This window comes from Equus przewalskii, chromosome 11 (assembly GCF_037783145.1).
Source record: "Equus przewalskii isolate Varuska chromosome 11, EquPr2, whole genome shotgun sequence".
Taxonomy (NCBI): domain Eukaryota; kingdom Metazoa; phylum Chordata; class Mammalia; order Perissodactyla; family Equidae; genus Equus; species Equus przewalskii.
The window spans coordinates 29,495,478-29,517,298 of NC_091841.1; the positions used below are offsets into that span (position 1 = coordinate 29,495,478).

The 21,821-nt window shown below is 54.6% G+C and overlaps 1 protein-coding gene and 1 long non-coding RNA gene across 3 annotated transcripts; both read left to right on the forward strand.

Moving 5' to 3' along the window:
- The first annotated feature begins 330 nt into the window (after positions 1-330).
- Positions 331-751, forward strand: SMIM38 (small integral membrane protein 38). Its single transcript, XM_070564365.1, has one exon. It carries the CDS (start codon positions 472-474, stop codon positions 625-627), a length of 156 nt encoding a protein of 51 aa, XP_070420466.1. The 5' UTR covers positions 331-471; the 3' UTR covers positions 628-751.
- Positions 752-7,245: 6,494 nt separating this feature from the next.
- On the forward strand, positions 7,246-21,326 carry LOC139074390 (uncharacterized). 2 transcript variants are annotated; one of them, XR_011523968.1, is made up of 4 exons: positions 7,246-7,498; positions 9,556-9,881; positions 10,256-10,642; positions 14,859-21,326. It is a non-coding gene; the product is annotated as an uncharacterized lncRNA (long non-coding RNA). The 2 variants fall into 2 exon arrangements; XR_011523969.1 differs by lacking the exon at positions 7,246-7,498 and adding an exon at positions 8,172-8,756.
- Positions 21,327-21,821: the final 495 nt, after the last annotated feature.

Here is a 21,821-nt window from a genome sequence, read left to right on the forward strand (position 1 = left end):
CTGCTGCAAAGCCCGCTGGCCGGCCGGCCGGCCGAGCTAATTGGGCGGAGAAAGAGCCCGATTGTCTGCGGCCGGAAGCGCGGGCGTGGGCGCGGGGAGCGCGAGGTGGCCGCTTCGGCCCGCAGCTGCCAGCGCCGGTTGCCGGTTACGTCACCGCGGGCGGGTGGGGAGGGGCGCCCCCAGCCTCCCGACAATGCGCCCATTGTCGCCGCGAGTGGCTCATTCTGGATGAATGGCGCATGGGCCTCTTGACCAAGGAGGCCGCTAGCCGGCCGATCTGTCCTCTCGAAGGCCACCCCCTGGGCTGGAGCGCCGCCTGCTCGGGGCTGCGGAGGGACGGGGGCCGTCCCTTAGACCCCCGGCTGCACCGAGCTCCCCGCCCGACTGGGGCCCTTGGCCACACGCACAGCAGGCACTCAGCAGAACTGGGCCCTGGGCTGTGGTGGCTCTGTGGGGTCGGCCCCCTTCAGCATGGCCTCCTGGTTGTGGGGGAGCACGGGCCCCGACCCGCTCGTGGTCCTGCTGGTTGTCATCCTGCTAACGCGCTTCCTTCTCTGGTCCTGCCTCGGGACCTACATCGACTACAGGCTGGCCCGGCAGCAGCCTCGCAAACCCAAGGAGGAATAGAGCCTTGGCTGGCCGGCAGCCTCTGCACAGCAGGCACCCAATGACCTTCCCCTCTAGAAGGGGTCTGTCCCACAGATGTCCTGTCCTGAGGCTGAGGGTGGGCTTGGGGAGTGAGCAGGCAGGCAGATGACCTCTGTGTCCCACCCCCGGAGCTCGACCTGGCGGTCAGTGCAGGGGGACAGAGGCTCAGGGAGGCCAGAGATGGACCACGCCCCACTCAGGCTGACCAGGGCCATCCTGGTCACACCCACATCCCACGTCGGGGGACCGAGTGGCCACTGCCTGTCTGTCCACCAGGTTCTGGGGTCCCCTGTTGGAGTGAGTAATCCTGGGGGTGGGTCTTACTTTAAGACCGTCTCTGCTTCCAATTCTTTATAAATATGTTTCCAGGAAGAGGTGGGGGTGAGCCGGAGGGGTTGGGTTGGGGGGCCATAAGGACCGATGTGGCTGCATCACGAGCCAGCCCTGCCACCAAAAGCCACCGCCCCCCCCCCAGCCTCCTCCTGCCTCCTGCAAGGATAAGAGTCAGTGCAGACAGCTGCCCTGGTTTTCCCAGAGCAGACCCCCAGGGCATCTCAAGGCAGACCTGTGACACCCCAGTTCCCGTCGCTCTGGTTGACCACGGGCAAACTCTCTTTGCCCATCTGTAAATTGGGTGCAATAAATCCTGCCTCCCTCCCTCAGAAGGTTACCAGGAGGGGGCAGACTGGGGGCGGGGGGAGTGGGCAAGCCCCCACAGTCTGCAAACTGCGGGACACATGGAGGACAATGTAGGGGAGAAGCCTCTGGACTCAGCGGCCTCTGCTCCTCTGTATGTCTTTAAGTGTGCGGCCGAGTCACGTCTGAGAAGCCGGGCAGGCAGGCAGGAAGACTTGACTAGAGCCCGAGAATCCAGCGTCCCCCTGCAGCCCACCCCCGGTCACATCAGCTGTGTACACACTCGACTTCTGGAGCAGCACGTGGCCACTCGCTGGTTCTCAACGTGGTGGCAGCTTTGAATCACCTGGGAGACTTTAGCAAATGCCAGTGGCCAAGCTCCACGCCAGATCGAGAAGCATCGGCCGAGACCAGACGTTCCTGGCAGGCTGGGGCCTGGTGACACTGTGAATTCCAAAAGGACTTGGGGGTGTCCGTCTGCGCAGAGTCTTAGGTGGCTGTTGGGGGCCTGGAGTCACCGATCTGGGCGAATGGACTCTTGGGGACCCTTAGCTGGGAGTTGCCCACCTGGCAGGGTCCAGGCAGAAAGGACCACAGGGGTGAGCCGGGGACGCGGTTACTGATGTTTCTGAGAGACCTGATCCACTCACCTGTGTCAAGAAGACCTTGTTTTGCTCCTGGCTGTGCTCAAGAGGAGTACAGGGACTGGGGAGCCGGCCAGCCGAAAAGTGACCTTCTCAGGGTGACACTGACCAACCAGCTAGAGTTTCAATGGTAGGGGTGTCTGAGAGACGATTTGAAGATGCTCTAGATGAGGGTCACTTCTTCCTCTTCTTCTTCTTCTTTTTTTTTTTTGCTGAGGAAGATTAGCCCTAACCTAACCTAACATCTGTTGTCAATCTTCCTCTTTTCGCTTGAGGAAGATTCGCCCTGAACTAACGTCTGTGCCAATCTTCCTCTATTTTATGTGCATGGCTGCTGACAAGTGGTGTAGGTCTGCGTCCGGGAACCGAACCTGGGCTGCTGAAGCAGAACACATCGAACTTAACCACTAGGCCACAGAGCCGGCCCCGATGAGGGTCCCTTCTTTTCGATGAGTCTGGAGAGTCCGCACAGGGGTGGGGTTACCATGCACTGGTCGATTCATCCAGGGCTTGTGGGTGGCTGTCCTCTGGGTGGTTGTCCTAGCCAGTGGCCCAGCAGAAATCGTGTCCCCCCCGTGTCAAGGACAATTGGCTACAAGGTGGCTGAGGGCGTATCTGATCGTAGGGTTCGAGGAGGGGGTGTCCTCATTGCTCTTTAAGGACAACGTTGTCCAATTTTCTTTAAAGTGATCGCACGTGGTTTCGTTGATCTCTCTCAGGAAGAGGAAGTGTGTTCGTTGTCATGAGCCGGTACCGATGGAGGGAGGGCGGCTGACCATTCTGGCTTTCCTGGGACCGCCCTGCTCTTAAAACCGAAAGTCCCACAGCCTGGGAAATGCCTCTATCCTGGGCAAATCGGGCCTCCCCAGTGGAGGGAAAAGTCACAAGTTCACATGACATGCTGGTCTCGCCAGTCGCTGACCGTCTAACCTGCGTGTCGCCTGCATGTCCCAGTGGCCGGGTTCACCATTGGGTCCAGCGAGCCAGAATCCTGAGGCTGTCGCTCTTTTTTTTCTTAAGTCAGTTTACAGTGTTTTCTGTTACTTGCAACTGACAAAATTCTGACAGGTGACAAGCACAGGCCCTCTGCATCCCTGTGTCAAACAGCTACAGCCTCATGGCACAGTGCCTGGCTCAGAACAGGCACTCCGGCCGTGGCAGCTCAGCGAACGAGAGGACGTGCCCTGGCTCTGTGTTGGGCAGCAATTGCAGTCAGCTGCAAGTAACAGGCAAGTAGATAAATAGTGACTAAAACGAAAGAGGCTTTTATTTTTTTCATTTTTAATGTAGAAAGAAGTCTGGCCTTTGGCATTTCCAGGCTGTGGTATGGCAGCTCCATGATATTAGTAAGGACTTAGACTCTTCTATGTTTCTGCTCTGCCATCCACAGCATGTGTGTAACTTTTGTATTCATGGCTACAATAAGGTTGCTGCGACTCCAAACATCTTGAGTGAGTTCCAGGTGGGAAGAGAAAGGAACGGGTGATATATCAAGGAAGCAAAGCTTCCTTAGTTTCACATCACATAAACCAGAACTATGTCACATGGCATCCTTAGATGCAGAGGGGGCTGCGAAAGGGCATTAGCTGGGCTTGTTGCCACCCTAAATAATGTCAGGTTTCTATCATAAAGGAAGGCAAAATGGATGTTGGGTAGGCAACTGGTGGTCCCTGCCACTGGCCTCTTGGCCATTCCTTGTAATTGTGATATTTATCTTGGACACTATTTGGGGGTATTTGGGTGTATTTTATGGCACCCTTGTGTGCTAGCTTTGCCCTCATCTGCCCCTGAGGAAGAGCAGCTGTGCTCAGCTGTCCTTGGCAGCTCCAGCCTGGAGTTGGAGCGTGGAGCTGCCCATAGCTTCTTGGGGCTCCTTGTTCCCAGGGGGAAGTCGAAGGCTGAAACAGACACGTTCCTTCTTAGGGATGCGTGGAGACGCTCCTTGACTCGCAGTGTGATGACAGGCACAGACTGTAGCTCGTGGGAGGTGGACGATGCATAGCTGCTGGAGAAGTGAATAAGACGTTGGGCAGCAGACGGATGAGCGGAGGGGCAGATGGAGTCATTAACTCAGCCAGCATCCCTGAGCACTCACAACGGGGGAGGCACCATGGATACACTGTGGAATAACAAAGTGCCTGCCCTCAGGCGGCTTGCTGTCTGGGAGGTAAGAAGCAGGCAGAGAGACCTGGAAACAAATCTTAGACCTGCACTAGGCACGCATGGCTATTAAGCACTAAAAAAGCGATCAGTGCAAATTGAGATATGCTGTAAGTGTAAAATACATGCCAGATTTTGAAGCCTAGGTACAGGAAAATAATGCAAAATCTCGTTAATAATGGTTTTATATTGATCGTGCATTGAAATGACAACATTTTGGAGACATTGGGTTAAATAAGATATTAAAATGAATTTCACCTGTTTCTTTTAAAGTGTTTTAATGTTGCTACTAAAAAATTTGAAAGCACGCAAGTGGCTCACATTATTTCTATGTTGCACAGCACTGCACTAGGCCTTCATAATATTGTGAAAGTGCTGTCGTGAGTGAGTGCACCAGGAGTGATAGGAACACAGAGAGGGGCTTCCTGGAGGAGGGGTCTTAAGTGGCAATGTAGATAAGTGCTCACCAGAACCTAGGAGATGCAGCCAAAGCAATTCTTGAAGGAAAAGTCATAGCCTTGAAAACTGATGTTAATAAACAGGAAAGAATGAAAATTGATGAATTAAGTGTATGGTTCAAATTTGAAAAAGAACAATTGAACAAAGCTAGGAAACACAAAAGGCAGAAATAAAGATGAGAAGAAATTAGTGTATTAACAAGAGATAGAATTAACAAATGTATCAAAGCCCTGGATTTCTTTTTTTTTTTTTTAAAAAAATAACATTTCTTCTGCACTCCTTTTCTTCTTCTTTTTCCTTTTTTACTGGGTTCAAGTACACGTGATGCAAACTTTACCATCGTAACCATTTTTAACTGTACAGTTCTGTGGTATTTTGAGGGGAAAAGAAGCCCCTAACAATAAAAGGGACACGATTAACCATCCCAATCAAGAAAAAAGGAGAAGAAACCATATACAAAATTAAAATCCTGTGGGGAAACCAACTACGGAGACACAGAAAGGTCAAATTCTCAGAAAATGGGTTCTGGTGGTTGTAAAGGATTTTTAGAATTTGAAAACATAGAAAACATAATTTCTAAAAAATTATTCCAAAAGAGATGCAAAATCTACACAAATGGATTACCCTAGGATAAATAGGAAGTTGTGCAAGTATACTACCCTTTCAAAAAAGAAGGCATAAAGGTCCAGAATGTTTCAAAGGAGGTCCCCTGCCGCGTCACGTAGGTCAAGACGATTAAACACTACTGAAACTGCTCGAGCACGTAAAAGAAGAGAAATTCCCAGTTCCCTTTATGTAGCAAGCAAACATCGACACCCAAATCCACCAAGGGTATCTCGGAAAGAGAAAAAGGCATACCAGTGTTGCTTAGGAATGTTGATGCAAAAATAGGGAACCAGGAAACTCAGCGGTGTGTTAGAGGGATAAAACGTGACGATCAAGTGGAGTGGGCTCCAGAAATGCAAGGATGGCTGAATGTTAGAAAACCTCTTAACGCAATTGCAAGTGATCATAGAGTTCAATGAAGCAGATGGGTCCAAATCGATCTGTGGAAACCACACACACGGCGATCTATGATGGCATCAGAGACCCCATTTATGAGAGCCACATAAAGAACCATTAGGAGCAAATTTAATGGGACCTGTGGTTACCCACTGTGGGTGGTCGGGTTACTTCCTTTTGTCTGTTTTCTGATCACCTTGGGTTCTGTAGATGAGCTCTATTGTGGGCATGAAATCCTGGCCGTGTGGGAGCTGGTGGAGAAGGGGCCGGGGCAGAGGAGGGTCAAACCCGACCCTCAAGGACAAACCCCCCCATGTCGGTCTCTCTCGCTTCCTACCTTGATGCCCGATGCCCTGCAGGAGAAGCTGGCGCCTTTGCCACGTAGCTGCATGACCTGGGGCTCAGAGAAGCCGGGGACCACCACGGAGCCTGATGCTCACGGCTCCTCCAGAGCTGCCTGTGGGCCGTGTGCTCTGGGAAATGTCGCTGCAGCCTAGCCCAAACCCCACAGGACACAGCCACCCCGTTTTGGGGGAAGGGTGAAGGGGTGCTTCTATGTAGGGTGGCTAATTGTTTTGGGGCTCAGGGATCTGCTTGGGACTAGGGGGGTTCTTCCCTGGGACGCAGGATTTTCAGTGCTAAAATCAGGCAGGTCCTGGGCAAGCTGGGATGGGGGGTCATCCTATTTATACGACCTGGGTCGTAGAGAATTAACCTACCCTAAGAAAGCTCTTGTCTCTGCCCTTGGCTCCTGGGAGGGGATCTCTAGGTCCTGGAATGTCCTGCCTTATAAAAGTGTCCTTGTTTACCTGGGAACTTGGGTCACATCAGACAGTCTAACGATGTGACTTGTGATGGGGGCTTTGGGACATATGGTGTCTGCTCTACCTCGGGAAGCACTGGGGACCGATGGCCAGACACGTGGACAGTCAGCCGTGTCTAGGAGATGGAGCCTGATGAAAACTCCACCTGCCGGGGCTCGGGGGGCCCCCCAGGTTGGTGATACTCCTAGTGTGTTGCCAGGAGGAGCTGACATCGCCCGTGACCCCCTGGGAGAGGATGACCAGAGCTCCATGCGTGGAACTTCCCCAGACTCTGCCCGTGCGTCTCTGCCCTTGGCTGATTTCCACCTGTATCCTTGTAATAAACTGTAAATGTGAGTTTAACAGCTTTCGGTGAGTTTCGAGCTCTTCTAACGAATGATTGAAACCGGGGGTGAACTGGGGGACCCCCGAACTTACAACTGGCGTCAGAACGGAGGGTGGTCTTCCAGACCCTTCCTGAATTTTTCTCCTTCCTCTCCTCCCCTTCCTCCTTGAAAACCACAGAAGTGCATCCCGTGAAAAGTGAGTCTGGCCCCGCAGTCATCTAAAACTCCCCCCCGCCCCAGTGCAGCCTGTGGTACCAGCCTCTCCTCTCTCATCTGGAGAAATTTTTTTTTTTTTTGAGGGAGATTAGCCCTGAGCTAACTGCCACCAATCCTCCTCTTTTTTTTTTGCTGAGGAAGACTGGCCCTGAGCTAACATCGTGCCCATCTTCCTCTACTTTATATGTGGGACGCCTGCCACAGCATGGTGTGCCAAGCGGTGCCATGTCCGCATCCGGGATCTGAACTGGCGAACCCCGGGCTGCCGAAGTGGAACATGCGCACTTAACTGCTGCGCCACCAGCCCAGCCCTGCATGTGGAGCTATTTTGAGCACTTTCAAGCACATACAAACGTCTTCTCCCACCGTCCTCTCTTTCCCCGTAGTCGGTAGCATGTCCCTCATCCTCTTCTTACTGCTCCATATCGGTTTTCACAGATTTTCTCTTCTTTCTATGAAAAGCATGCATTCTTAAAGAAAGAAATAAGGGAACAAGTGAAAAGTGTCACAAGCGAGGCCCCTCGAGATGAGGGTCTGAGGGGCTTAGGCAGCGACGGTTTCCTTGCGCTCTGAGTTGTGCAGGGTGAGTAGAGAAGGGGTACCTGGAGCCGGGGGGTGGGGGGACCGGGCAAAGCGGGGTGGGGGGTGGTCCCTCGGTCCCTGCCCAGTCTCATGGCTAGAAACACTCTCCCCACTGCCCACCCAAGGGGCCACGCAGCCTGCGAAGCAGCTTGTTCTTCCGGCCCCGCAGACTTGCACCTGACTCGTCCTCCCGGAGGAGGGTTAGTGAGGAGGACACAGCCAGGCTGGTGCAGGAGCAGCTGGCAGCCACCCGGCCCCACCTCCGCTCCGAGGCCAGTCTGTGTGTGTCGGTGGCAGGACAGGGAGCCGAGACTTGGAAATATAACTTCCTGGGCCCCATCTCCATTCCCCCCCAATGGGACATGGCAGAAGCCACTCTCTGTGCATCGGTCCCTTCAGTGGGGGTGTCCTGGGCATCCCGGGACGAGGTATTTTGGAGGTACAGGTGGATGGGGAGGGGCTGCCTCCCCTCTCAGCCGGGCATCGCCCCCGTGCCACCCTCCCACCCTTGCTTGGCTCGAGAACAGGCGCCCGGCTGGGCGAGCTCCCCGGAGAGCAGCCTGCAGAGCTCCCGCGTTGGAGATTAGTCACCGCGTCTAAAAATAAAAAGAGTTAAGTCATGAAACAGCGCATTTCCTTTTTAAGCCAGATGTGTCTGTGGAGGGATCCCCAGCAGTTTGGGGCGGTGGCAGGGAGGGCCAGGAGCCCTCAAAAAGGTCGGGGGGCCTCGGGCGGGGCAGGCCGTGGGGGCGCTGTCTTTCCCCTCGCTCACACCCACCCCTCGTTTGGCACCTGTGCAGGCTCCACACTCGGGGGGTGTCGGGGATGGCTGGATGAGATGTTCTCTGCCTCCACCGACTCCCGGTTTAGAGGGGAAAATGGATCGTGTGTAAATAACGCCCACATTGGGCAGATGATCCTAAGGGCTGTAAGAGAGGGGCAGGGTGCCAGGGAGAGACGCACAGGGGAAAGGCATTAATTCTCTTTCAGGGTCTGGGGAAGGCTTCCTGGAGGAGGTGCCACTAAAGACAGAGTTTGGGAGACTCTGATAGGCAGATGGGGGAGGAACGGTGTTCCCAGCAGACGGAACAGCATGAACAAGGGCCCAGAGGCTGGATGGCTCACAGCGAGTTCAGGATCTTCGGTAGGGCTTCTCAGATCACCCCGTTACACAGGCAGATTCCCGCCCCCAGCCCTCACCAGCTGGATTTGAATCTCTGAGAGTGAGGCTCAGGCATAGGATTGACAAGCTCCCCCAGGTGAGTCTTATGCTCCCCAAAGTTCGAGATCCACTGGTCTGGGTGCTGACTGTATAGAGGAGGGAGTGAAGGGGCACAACGGCAAGGCAAGTTGGGTCCAAATTGTGAGGGCTCTGACGGTTGCCTAGGAGTTTGGACTTTAGCATACAGGCAGGAGGGAGCTTTCAAAGGAGTGATGCTCCTGGATCTGTGAATGATTGAGAATGGTCCCTGGGAGCAATGCAGGTGATGGAATGATGAGGTGGGGGTCCTGGGGGTGGGGAGGTTGGTCAGAAGCCTGGGAAGAGGTCAGAGGGCCTGGAGCAGAGAAGCGATGTGAGAGGAAGGGCTGGGGTCTGAGAGACGTCCCAGGGACAGGACTTGGGCCTCTCTCCCTCCTGGGGTTCAGGGGAGAGCCCGGTGATGGTCACCAGGGAAGCGTGTGCGGAGTGTGAACAAAGCATGGGGGATTATGGGCTTGTCATCAGAGGAGACAGAGAAGCCACAGGAAAGGGAGGGGGAAGCGGGGTGCCCAGGAGTTGGGCCACAGAAGCCTCAGGCCAGAGGGTTCCTGGAGATGCCCAGTGGCCGGGGCAAAGAGAGAGGCGGGAGGCACGAGGGGTGTTCAGGGGAGTCCTGGGGGGATGCAGCAGGGCGTGCGTGGTGCTGGAGGGGCCGGGAAGATGCAAGGGGGTGCGGATTCTGTGCCGTCGCCCATGGGGAGGCTGCATTCCAGGCACACGTTCTGAGCCAGCGGTCACCTGGGGTCGAATCCTCTCCTTCTCCCCGGTGACCAGGGCACATATTCTAACCTCACCAGGAACCAAGTTCTTATCTGCAAGACGGGGACTGGTCACCCATCTTCTGCAAGGTCCCTGGAGCAGGGCCTGTGCACAAGGCCAGGCTGCAGGAAGGCCCGGAAGCTTCCCCGGGGGTGCGTGTTGTCGGCTGATACACAGATGGGACTTTTCTGCTTGTCCCAAGAATGTGGCAGGAGCCACAAAGCTGAGAAGGACAAGGGGTGAGAGCCTTGCATTTTGAGAGGTGCGACACCCCGGGATCCTGTCTGACGGAAAGAGCAGAGCTGTCCCCAGCAGTCAACCCCGCCAGCCACCTCCAGCCTGGATGGATGGGGGCCTGAGTGTGGTCAGTATGGTGGGGGGTGGGGGTCCACGGCGTTGCAGGTGGTTCTCTCTCTCCTGGCCAAGCCAAGGGCGGTGGGGGGTTCCCAATAAAACTACTCAGAGACTAGGGTGCCCGCAGGGAGGAAGGAGTGATGCTGACCGTGACATGGAATCGTGGACCAGGGCTGTGCAGGCTCAGAGTGTGGTGGGGCGGGAGAGGAATGGGGAGCTCGGCTGGGATCCCCCGGACCTGGGGGTCACGCAGGAACATAATAACCTGCTCCTCTCCTTGTGAATTTGGGGTGCTGAGGCTGGCCGGAGTGCCCAGGGCAGAATGAAGAGAGAGGGCAGGGTCTGCCCGCACTGCCCCCTTAGGCACTCCTAATTTCCCTGTAGGGTCGAGGCATTGTCTCCATCGTCCTCTTGGTAAGAGCATCTCCTGAAGCTCAGCTGAGCACTGGGCCGTCCAGCTAGAGGCCATTCCCAGCTCTCTTTGTGGTAGGAGTGGACACGGCATCGAGTTGCGGTCAATGGGATGTGAGAGGAAGGGACGCGCGCAACCTCTGGCCACAGCCTTGAAAAGGCAGCCGTTCCCGGCGCTCTCTCCTTCTCTCTCTGGGGCTGGACCACCAGCCAGTGGGAACGATGGAGATGAGGCGGACGCCCTTGGACGGGGAGGAACAACGCGATAGGAGGAACCAGCTCCTTCCGCAGCCTCAGGGTGTGGAGCTCCTCAGCCACCCTGGTCCACCCGCAAACTGCAGGCGGTCATGAAAGAGACAGGTGAGCTTCTGTGTTGTGTGCGCCATTGTATCTTTGTCACAGCAGCTTTACCTGTGTCCTGACCGATATGGCAGGGGTGAGCGACTGCCGTGTGGGCCGAGGGAAACGGAGGAAGGTGGTGGGTAGAAGCTGTGAGCGTGTAGCCCCCTAAGGGTGACAGGACCCCTGGCAGCCGGAGTCTGTGGGCAGGAGCTGAGGAGGCCTGGAGGCTCACAAGAAACCGGCTGGACAGTGCTCACTCAGGTCCCCAAAGAACCCACAAAGGTGACCCAGAGGAGGGCCAGCATCTGGCTCTTGCCACATGGGCTGGATTATCACAGCCCCAGCCAGGTATGCGATGTTCAATCCCTTCCCCATCCCTCCTCCCACGTCCTGACATCCTAGACGGGGGTGGGGGTACAGGGGGAGGAGAGAAAAGGGACAGACTGAGGTCCCTTCCCGCTGCCTGAGTCACGGGGCAGGGCTGAACCTGGGCGGAGACAGAGAGAAAGAGTGTTGAGTTAGACGTGAAAAATCCAGTGTTGATGTGGACCTGACTGGACTCGTTGACACCTGAAAATGAGTCTTAATTACAAAATGAATCCGTTCTTATATGAGAAAATGGCTGAGAAGCTCTGAGGCTCATTTCTAACCCATCAGAAAGGGATGGTGAAGGGAGACCCCACTGAGCTCGGATGAAAGCCGTGAATGGAGGAAAGCATCGTCCCACCCATTGTCTGTCTTGGGCTCTTTGTTACACAGCTTTGCCCATATCCTAACTGGTACACTTCATCCATAAACCCACTTCATCCAACCTCTGCGTCCATAAAATGGGCCCCGGCTGCCCTTGCTTGCCCCTCCTCTCCACCTGCCAGCCTCCTGAGCCCAGGACCCATGACTCGGCCCTAACACGGTGCCCCATTTGCAGTGTCCTGAGGACAATTGCTACTCGTCAGGAAAACAAACCCGCCTGCCCTTTACTGCGCTTGTCGTGTCCTCAGAGGGATGGAAATTAGCAGGAAAATCAGAGAGAAATGGCCCCCCTGTTCCACCCACTCTCTCTTCTCACAATTGATAGCAGCGTGGTGGGGTGGCGGGCTCGGCAGAAGGACATGCAGGGGGGCTGCTATTTGGTGTGTATGTGGGGCATCCGCACGAGGGGCGGGGTGTTCTGGAATTGCCCCTGTGCTTCCGGGAGTTTGAAGCAAGGCGAGGTGGGCTGGCTCATTCGTTCCTGGAATGGGTGCCGGCTGGCGCAAGCAAGACTTTTCCCTGGTGGCCTGAGGTCCTGGTCCCCAGTGAGCTGTCTCCAGCTGCTCCAGCTCCTGGTGATGGGCAGGCACACGCATGATCCTAACACTGCCAACGGGAGGTTCCTGAAGATGCCCGTGGAAGCCATCCTTCCTGGCTGTCATCACCCACATCCCGGGCTCCCCAAGCTCTCTGGTGAGTGCTCACCATGGCGGTGTGGACAGCTGTCTGACAGTGGTCTCGCTCACTGCTGAGCACGTGCCCACTCCTGCCCAGCGGACTGGCCAGGGGCCAGAGGAAAGGGAAAGAAACCCCTCCAGATGTGTGGCGCCTGGCCTGGCTGTCCATCTTCAGCTCGGAGCACTCTGCAGGAGGCACGTGCAATAGCAGAGTGACGCACACCTGGAACTGAGAAGTCAGGATCAAAGGAGAGCAGACATGCAACAGGGAAGATGAGTCCTGGCCGAGCTGAGGGTCGGACGCAGACATACTGCCCGTGATAACCAGCCTCCACGGTTGCTGTGGCCGAGCTGGGAATTCCTGGCGGCCAAAGGGAGCAGGGAAAGAAGGAATGACCCTTGGGGAGAATATACCGGCTCCTCAGGGAGAGTGTATGTCTCTCTAGCACTTATTTGTAAAAGGAATTTGCACAAGAGGCTTCATCCCAAAATCATTGGGAGATACGGTGACTGTGTCAGCCAGGGTTCTCCAGAAAAACAGAACTGGTAGGATGTGCATATATATAGAGAGAAAGAGATTTATTTTAAGGTACTGGCTCTCATGATTATGGAGGCTGGCATGTCCAAAACTTCCAGGGTAGGCTGGCAGGCTGGAGACCCGGGAGACCCGATGTTCCAGTGGAGCAGAACCAGGAAGAGCCAAACTGCAGATGAAGTCCGAGATCTGGGATCCTCCAGCCAGACTGTTGACCCCACAGCCACGTGGCATCACCACTTATTTATTTGTTTTTAGCAGGGGGTCAGATTTGGGAAAGAAGAAAATGAAGATGTCAGATGCATAAGGACCTGTTGGTAAGAGTGACTTCAGGGGCACAGCCTCGGGCAAATGCCGATGGAGAAACTTCAGCTTCTCCGATCAGCCAGCGAGCTGCTTCGCACTTGGAGGAGCAAAGAGAGCCAAAGAGAACGGGGATGAGGGAAAAACCACCGAAATTCGGGAAGGAGGGAAGAGAAGAAACAGCCAAGGAGACATGGTACCTTGCTTCATCTGAGGGCACTTGCGTTATGGTGTTTTTCCAGCCTCATCTCAGCTGGATACACTCTCCGGTCACCTCCAGAAGTGAGCCAGTGTCCCCAGGGCTGGAGGGACACAGAGAGGAGGCCATGTCACCAGAGTACAGAAGTCTAGCCATCCAGTAGAAACCAAACCGTATCAGGGTGCGTGTGGTGCGAGCTGGGATCACGGAGGCAGAAGAGGGGATGGAAATACCTCCACTTCTCTCTCCTCCCGCCCTCCACTCTCCACTGGGGCCTCCCATTGGCTGAATCTGCCCAGGAGCCTGAGAGCAAAGCACTCTGGGAAATGTAGTTCCCTTGGAGTGGCACATGGGCAGGGCCTGCCATAGGATCTGAGAGCAAAACACTGAGCTACCCAGATGGTGGCTTGCTCATTTCACAAGTGTCTGCTGAGTGTCCCATGCTGAGAAAAGCCTTCCCCGGCACCAAAGTGCTCCTCATCCTCACCCTCTGGCCTGCCTCGGCACCTCCTCCCCGTGCTAACCTGTCCGTCACAGGACTTAGCACCAGCCCGTGTGGCTTTACACTGTTACTCATTGCATTTTCGGTCCTCCTCTTGCCTTACTGGATTGTCTGGATGCAAGCCCAGCAGGGCAGAGGGTTCACCCGACCTGTTCCTTGGAGAACAATGGCTGGCGCATAGAAGGTGGTTATCTCCACTTCCTGGGTTGATCGACTTTCTCCTGAGTCTTCTCTTCTCCGGCTCCATGTCCCCAGTTCCCAGCCGTCCCCTGGGACTCGGTTTTTGTCTGGTCTTTGTGCCGGCCGGCTTCTCCCAGTCCAGCTCTCCGGGCAAGGCTGGACCGATGGTGGGGACTGTCCCAGGGTGGCAGGACATCCTGCCTCTCATCCCAATAGCCATGCAGCTTCTGTCGGTGGATGTGGCCTCGTCTGGGCTCCTTGGCTGCTGGTCAGGCTCACAGGTCTGTCCCACATGCAGTGCACTGTGCCAGGCTCTAGGTCGTTGACGGGTGAGGAGGGTGTGGGAACCGCCCTTGAGGGGTTAATGGGGCGTTGCAAGAGCCGGACGCAGATGCAACCTCTACCTCAGAGCCCAGGCTTATTGAACAACCCACATGGGCCGGTCACCTCCCTAAGAACATTCCATGCATTCTTTCATTTACTCTTCACAAACCTCCTACGGTAGGCGCTGTTATCATCCCGGGGCCTCAAAGCAACTTGGGCCACCCCTCAGCTGGCAAGTGGGCATCTGGGCTGTGGACACAGGTGGTCTGACTGCGGTGGGCCTGAGCCCCTTACCTCTGGGTGTGCTGTCCCCTGGTCCCTGAGAGGCAGAGTGGGCAACCGTCACTGCAGAGAGCCGAAGCCCCAGGGGGACACCAGAGGGGCGAGGAATTCTGGCCTGGCGACATCTGGAGTCAGCCCTGAAGGCGGTGGAGGATGTTTGGAGGGGAGGGGGCTCTCCCAGGGGAGGCAGGCTGAGGGCCGGTGTGGGATGGGAAACAGGGCAGGATGGGTTTGGAGAGCCGGGTTGCCGGATCCTGACTGCTTTGAGGACAAATGAGCTCTTGCTTGCAAAGAAACATCTGTCCGGAGAGCTGTGTGCGACGATGTTTTTATGTACGCTGTATATAATGTGGAGAGGCTGGCTCCACATTCCCTACATGTTTGTTGCAAAAGAACCTTATCCTAAGACTGACAGGAAAAAACACCACCCCCACCCCGCCTCCCCTAACAAGCCAACCAGACTTTTTCATGTTCCCCTCCAGCCATGTGCCTGTGCAGACACGACTTTGAAACCAACAGTGTGTCTAGCTGGGTGTCCAGGAGCCAGAGGAAGAAGGTTTGGTGACCATCTGGCCAGCGTCTGCCACAACCTCTCAATGATCCATTGTTTCATTCTCAAAAATGGAGCGGGAAGCACAAAGCAAATGGGGGAAGGAAAAGGCGATATCGTCACCAAGAGTTGAAGACTCCCAGGGAAATATAAAGTGGAAAGGAAAGTCGAAGGGAATTCTGGGTCAGAGCCTGGCTTCTGCCCCGAGTTGGCCAAAACTCTTTCTGACCTTGCCAGTGGGCAAGGACGTGGGTGAGTCCTGGGGAGCCCAGGGCTCATTACAGCTGGGAGAACTGGGGATGGTGATGGAAGGATGGCCACCCAGAGTGGATTGGTTTGTGTCATCTGCTCCTGTGCCCACCATGGTCAACTTCCGCCTCTCAGGAACAGGTCAAAGTTGAAGCCCCTTCAAAGCCTTGATGTTGATGCCCCTTCATAGCCTTTGTGGGGACTTCCTTCCCCGCTCACCCGTGGTGAGGAACGCCTCCCTGCATCTCCAGCCTCCTCCTTGGTTTATTTTCTCGCTTTGGGGTAGCACGTCCTTCAGTAGCTTCTTGAGAAAGTGTGACTGGTAGACTACTGTTTTTTGAGACCTTGCATGTTTGAAATGGCCACTACTCCGCTCGACACTTGACTGATCCTTTGGCTGGCCATAGGATTTTTAATAGGAAATAGTTTTCCTTTAGAAGTTTGGAGGTGTTGTTCCATCGGATTCTTGCTTCCAATTCTGCTCTTGAGAATTACGAAGCCACTCTGAGAACTGACTCTCTGTATGTGACCTAGCTTTCCTCTCTGGAAGCTTGTAGAATCTTCTCTTTGTCCCGAGTGTACTAAAATGTCACAGTGAGGTGCCATGGTGGTGGTGGGGGGTGTGTCTCTATTTATTTACTCTGCTGGATATTTCACGGGCCTCTTCAGTCTGGAAACCCAAGCCTGGCAGCCGGGAACCGGCCTTGAATTATTTCATTGGTGACTTCCTCCCCTCCGTTTCTCCCTCACACATCTGTAGCGCCCGTTTTTTGGATGTTGGATCTTCATTATTATCATCCTTTCCTTCTTCTCTCTCTTTTCCTTTTACTTCCTGGGATATTTTCTCAAGTTGATTTTCTAACTCTTCTATTGAGTTTTATCATCCCGGCTGCGGTTTTTGCTTTTAAGTTTAGGCGCTCTTTCTTCTTTGTCTTCCCAATGCTCCTTTTTGATAGCACCCTCTTCTTGTTCTTGGATGTGACGTCATATCTCTGAGGGTCTGGGTCACAGCTGCCTGTTGTTGACAGAGTCGTCAGAGCTTTCTTTTCCTTGAACAGTCTCTGTTTCCTCCGAGTTACATTTTTCTGTTGTTGTTTTGGTCTTTACTTTCCGTGTTAGAGGCTGTTCACAGGCATCTGGTAACCGCGGGCTGTCAGCTCACGACAGAGTGAGGAGCCATCGAGCTCATTAGAAGTTCAGGAGTGGAGCTTGACCACCAGAGGCTTCTTTGCGGAAGGATCTGGGCTGTTTTTTTGAGGATCCCCTGGTGTCAATACCCTTAGACCTTTCCTCTTGGGCTGGATCAGGTCTCAGAGGAGGGCAAGGTCTGACTGTTGGTGTTCTGGGGGCTGAGCTAGAGAAGAGGGAAGGATGCAAAGGGTCACTTAACTTGTCACCCTGGTTTGGGAAAGGCACTCAGGCCTTCACCTGGGCTGGGATCTCCCAGTCCACAAACCCTCTGTATGACGAGGTCCAGAAAATAAACTTCTATCCTTCTTCCAAGATGGGGAGGTGTCCTCCCGGGGGTGGGGCTTGGGAAGGCGGGTCTGGGCTCCAACTGCATCTCAAAATCTTTCACTGAGTCTTCTTCACCTCTTTCCCCAGTTCCAGAGATGGTTTTTGGAAGACTCTGTTGTGTGAATAAGCTCTTTCCCCACCCCCGACTTTCCCAGCGGCCACTAAGGGGACCCAGCGTCCTCGGTCAGAGTTCTCACTCACTCATCTTCTGTCCACCTTCTAAATTGGTTCCTGTGGTTGCCTTTTCATCCTCTGCATCCTTGTGGATTTACGTCTTTAAAATCCCTTTACCGCGGCTTTGACCAGGCGCTGGCAAGGAGCAGAATTAGACAACAACCATCTGTCGCTGCCCTCAGGAGCCTGCTTCACTTTTTCCCATTTAACGTTATTTTCCGGTTTCATTAGCTCGTCCTCACGAGGATAATTTTCATAGCAAATAACAAAGGAGACTTTTCTTTCCAAAAGTCTGTCCCATGAAATGTTGGCCAAGAAAGAAAGGTGTTCTGGGGTCAGATACGTTTGGGATGTTTCGAGATTTACGAGGGTAACTGCAGTCCATCCTGAGGTCTTAGGCACATTCAAAGACCTGGGGCCACCAGGCCAGGGTGGGTCCCAGTGATTCCTGGCTTCCTTCTATCGCTAGAAGAGACGGACAAGGATCCTATTTGGGCTCCACAGGCAACTGTTCCAAGACCCCCTGGCCCCGGCCTGAGTAGATGACCCCCCATGGGCTCCCACGGCCGGTCGTGGCCTGTTGTTGCGTATTGCGATTGTCTGCCGGAGTCTTCCTCTGGCCCATGAACTACCTGTGGACTGGAATGGAGTCTTATTAACAGTTACAATCCTTTTGTGTAGCACAGGGCTGGGGTGGAAAAGGCGCCCAGACATCTGTTAAAAGAAAGGAAGGATGGAGGGAGGGAGTGGGGGGAAGGGGGAAGGAAGGAAGGAAGAAAGGAAGGAAGGAAGGAGAGAGGGAGGGAAGAAAGGAGGGAAGGAGGCGGCCAGGAGGGCACTGAGTGAGCAGAGGAGGCCGTCTCAGCCACCTGTGCACAGAGACACATGATCCCATGGGAGCTGGTGCCCAGCACCGCTGTGTGTAAACAGAGCCTGCCCCCTCTGGGGTGGCCCCATCTTCCGACACTGGCCTCCGCCTCCCAGTGGAAACCCAAGATCCAGACTGGGACGAGGGCTGCCAGATGTCTGTGAAAAGGGCCGTCTGTCTTTGCTGATAAGAATTCTCCAGACAATGGGCCGGCAATTCCCGCTGGGCTCCACTCAGGAGACTCCGACAGGCCGGGTCACGGCTCCCTGCCTCTCAGGGCCATCTCTGCAGGCCAGGGCTTCCCGCTTCCCCGGAACACCCCTTGGCCCCAGCTCCCCGCTCATCCAAACCCACGGCCACTGCTCTTTGCAGGATTTCTCAGGAAAGAGTCTTCTCTGAAGGCCCTGATTGGGGAGTGTTGGTGAACTCAGCCTGAACCATCTTGTCCTGAATCGCTGGGGTCTGTGTAGCTGAGGGCCAGGGGGTGTGGGGTGTACGTGTGTGTGTGGGGGGGTGCTCAGAGTGATGCTGGGTAAATGATTCGGGCTCCCCTTATTGGGGGCTGACCATTCACCCCACCCGGGGCTCAGAGATGGACGCTTGTGACGGTTCCCGCTGATGCCTCCGTTGAAAGACGGCCACATGGAGACCAAGGAGGCCAACAAGGGTGCCCAACCCCACGGTGTCCCCATGATGAGGGCAACCTGGGTGGGACTCCTCATTCTGAGCCCACGACCCCTCCTCATTACCGCGCATGCTTTGAAGGAAGGAAGCAGTGCGCACGTGCACGGGGGAAGAAGGTTCCAGGGGGCATAGCGGCCCCAAGAAGGCCCACACCTGCCACCCCCACTTGCACTTAGGGTCGTTAGAAACCGATTCTGTGGGAACCCACCCTCCCTCCTGGAAAACGAGAAGGGGCTTGCTAACGTAGCAAGCACCGCGGACCACCTCACCTGCCTTCTCCAGGACAGCGGCGTCAGCATCCTCACCCGCATTGTGCAAGTGGGAACCTCCGGGCTGACCGTGGAGGGCTTGCCAAGCTCCAGGAGTCTGGAGCGCGTGGAGCTGAGTCTGCCCGGTGCCGTGGTCCTGGCTTCCTCCCTCTGCGTCCAGACCTGTGCGAAGACTCCTTTCCTCGGGAAGCAGGAGAGGCAGAAGGATTCCAGAAGTTTCCATCCTGCTGTCGTCTCAATGCCATCCTGTGATGGGTCTGCACCTTCCTGCCATGCCTCCAAGCAGAGCCTCAGCCTGCCAGTGCTGGCGAGTTCCTGCGGCTGCAGCTGTTACCGGGGTCATAGCTCTAAGTCTTGGCTCGGGGCTGGCTCTGCCGCAGAGGATGCATTCACGAGGGCCCCGCGTTTGTGCCCTCCCTGCCTGGACCCCCGACTAGTGGCTGTGAAAACCCATCCTCAGGCTCTGGGACAGATCCACGTGATCCCCTGATAGGGAGCACATGCTCTTCCACTGATGCGATTTTCCCTGAGCTCTTTCCCCCACACTCTCCCCTCCACCCCTGGCTCACGTATGAGACACCACGGAGTTTCACGGTCAGAGGCACAAACACATACACGATCAGAAGAAGAGGAAGATAGATTTCTAGTGTCGTCGTTGCACTGATTTGAGAAGTGAGGGTGAAACCAGGAGGTTCCTTCTCCCCGGCACAGTCTCTGTATCCGTCAGCTATCGCCCCAGTGGGACCATGTAACAAACCCCTCTCAAACCCAGGGGCACAACACCCATCAGCATCGCTTTCTTGCTTGGGTGTCTGGTTGGCTGCGGTGGCTCTGTCCTGAGGGGCGGGTCTGTGGACTGGTTGGGGTTTGGCTGACCCGTTGAGCTTGGCTCTGGGCCAGGACGTGGTCCACGTGTCTCTGCTTCCTGGGAGCAGCAGGCTCCCACATGAGTGACCTCAAGGCACTGGTCACTTATAAGATGCGGGACCCTGGGTAAAGCTTGTCTGAGCCCCCGTTTCCTTGTGTGTAAGATGGAGGGTGACATTAGTCCACGTCCAAGCTTGTGGTGGGAATTGAGCGGGAAGGATGTGCCCAAAAACAGAGCAGCCACACGGCAGCCACTGCAAGTGTCACAAGAGGTCTCTGCAGGAGGTGCGTATGTAGCAGTGAAGTCCTCTGGACGTTAGCACCCGGAGGACTGGGGGCCCTGGCCTTGCTCTTCAATATGGGCAAGGAGAGCCCACACGGCTGAAGATGTTTCTACCTCTCGGTGGCTCCGGAACCAAGGGTCCCCTTGTGAGTCCTCGTGTGCTGTGTCTGAACGTCGTAGCACGCTTCCTAGACACACTCAAGCCTTGAAAACAGGCTGGCCCCAGAGGGGTGAGGGCCGTCAGGACCTCACATTCCTTGTTCCCCAGAGGGAAACCTCCCCTGGGACCCGACAGAGCCACATTCTGCAACTTGTCGGTTTTATGTGAAGCTGAGGAAGGAAGGCCCGATTACTGGGAGGATTAAGCCATGCCACCACCTCTGTCGTATGCAGGATTTGTCCTCATCTGCGACTCAGAGGTGGCTGGGATAAGATGGACAGGTTCACCCAAGTCTCTGATGTAGAATCTCTGTCTTTTTTGGGAGACCACAGTACTTTTGAGAATCCGATGGAAGCCATTGAACTTTCACCCCCCCGCCCCCCAACAAAGCACGGAGATGTGCAATCTTTTGGATATGACTTCAAGCAGCTCGTATGCTCCCTGAAGATCATTAATATATGAGACATGAAGAACCCCAGTCTAGGGACACATCAGAAGACAGGAGCCATGAAGGGCTCCCATTGGACAGGGCTGGGAATTTGAGCATTGTGACGTACAACGCCCATAATGGATTATAATCCAATGACCAAAACAGGAATCCATGAGTCCACACTGATAATGAACTAGTAGACGGAGAGATACATAAATAGTGGGGAAGAGAGAGCTCTCGAGGTGGAGTACCAGCTAACGAAGGTAGGTGGAATGACAGGCTTAGAAAACTAATTGTGCAGCCATGAGAGTAATAGGTGATTTAGGCCAGTATCAGACTCATGGGTGGATGAGAAAACTGTTGGGTGAAAATCTAATAAGGAACAGGTTATTGACATTGTCTCAAAGGTATCTTTCTACAGATGACATTATCTTCCAAAGGGAAAAAGAGAACACCATCCTAACCAAGCAAAGTCAGCATCGCCAAGATTGGGACCCAGGGACATCCCGTGCCTCCTGATGACACGCACCCGGAAGGACACAGCTTCAGTTCCGTGTCAGCCCCGCGAAAACCCAATCACAAGGAAACGGCGACAGACACAAATCAGGGAGCAGCCTGCGGAGAAACTCAACCGTCCTCTTCAAAAGGCTAGCATCACGGAGACAAGGAAAGAACGGAAGAACCATCCAGAATAAAGGAAGCTTGAAAAGACGCGATGCTAAATGCAACGATTGATCTTATTTTGAAAGAAAATGCTGTGAAGAACGTTATGGGGACAATTGGAAAAATCCTAGTAGGAACCATGCCTTAGATAATATTATTTCAGTGGTAAATTGTCTGCATTTAATAATTGCATGGTGGTCAATCTCATTAAAAATCTTATTCGTTCTTCAAAGAATATAATGGTGCTATGGTTTTGTAAGAAAGTGTCCTTGTTATTAAAAGAGACACGCTGGGATATTTAAGGACTCCTGGGGCCTCAATTGTATCCTTCGCCAAATTCACCTCCTGAAGCCCTAAGGCCCAGGGTGGCTGGACTTGGAGTAAGGAAGTAATTAAGGTAAGGTGGGGTCATGAGGGTGGGCCCTGATCCGATGGAATTAGTGCCCTTATAAGAAATGACAGAGAGACACCAGAGCTCGCTCTCTGGGTTGTGTGAGGACACAGCAGTAAGGCGGCTGTCTGCCAGCCGGGAGGCAGGTTCTCACCAAAAACCCAATCGCCCGGTGCCCTGATCCTGGATTTTCAGACTCCGGAACTGTGAGGAATAAATTCCTGTCATTTAAGCCACCCTGCCTACGATATTTTATGATGGCAGCCCAAGCAGACCGAGACAGGGGTGGAAGGGCACATCGTCTGCCTCTTACTACATACAGGTCAGGAAAGAAGGATG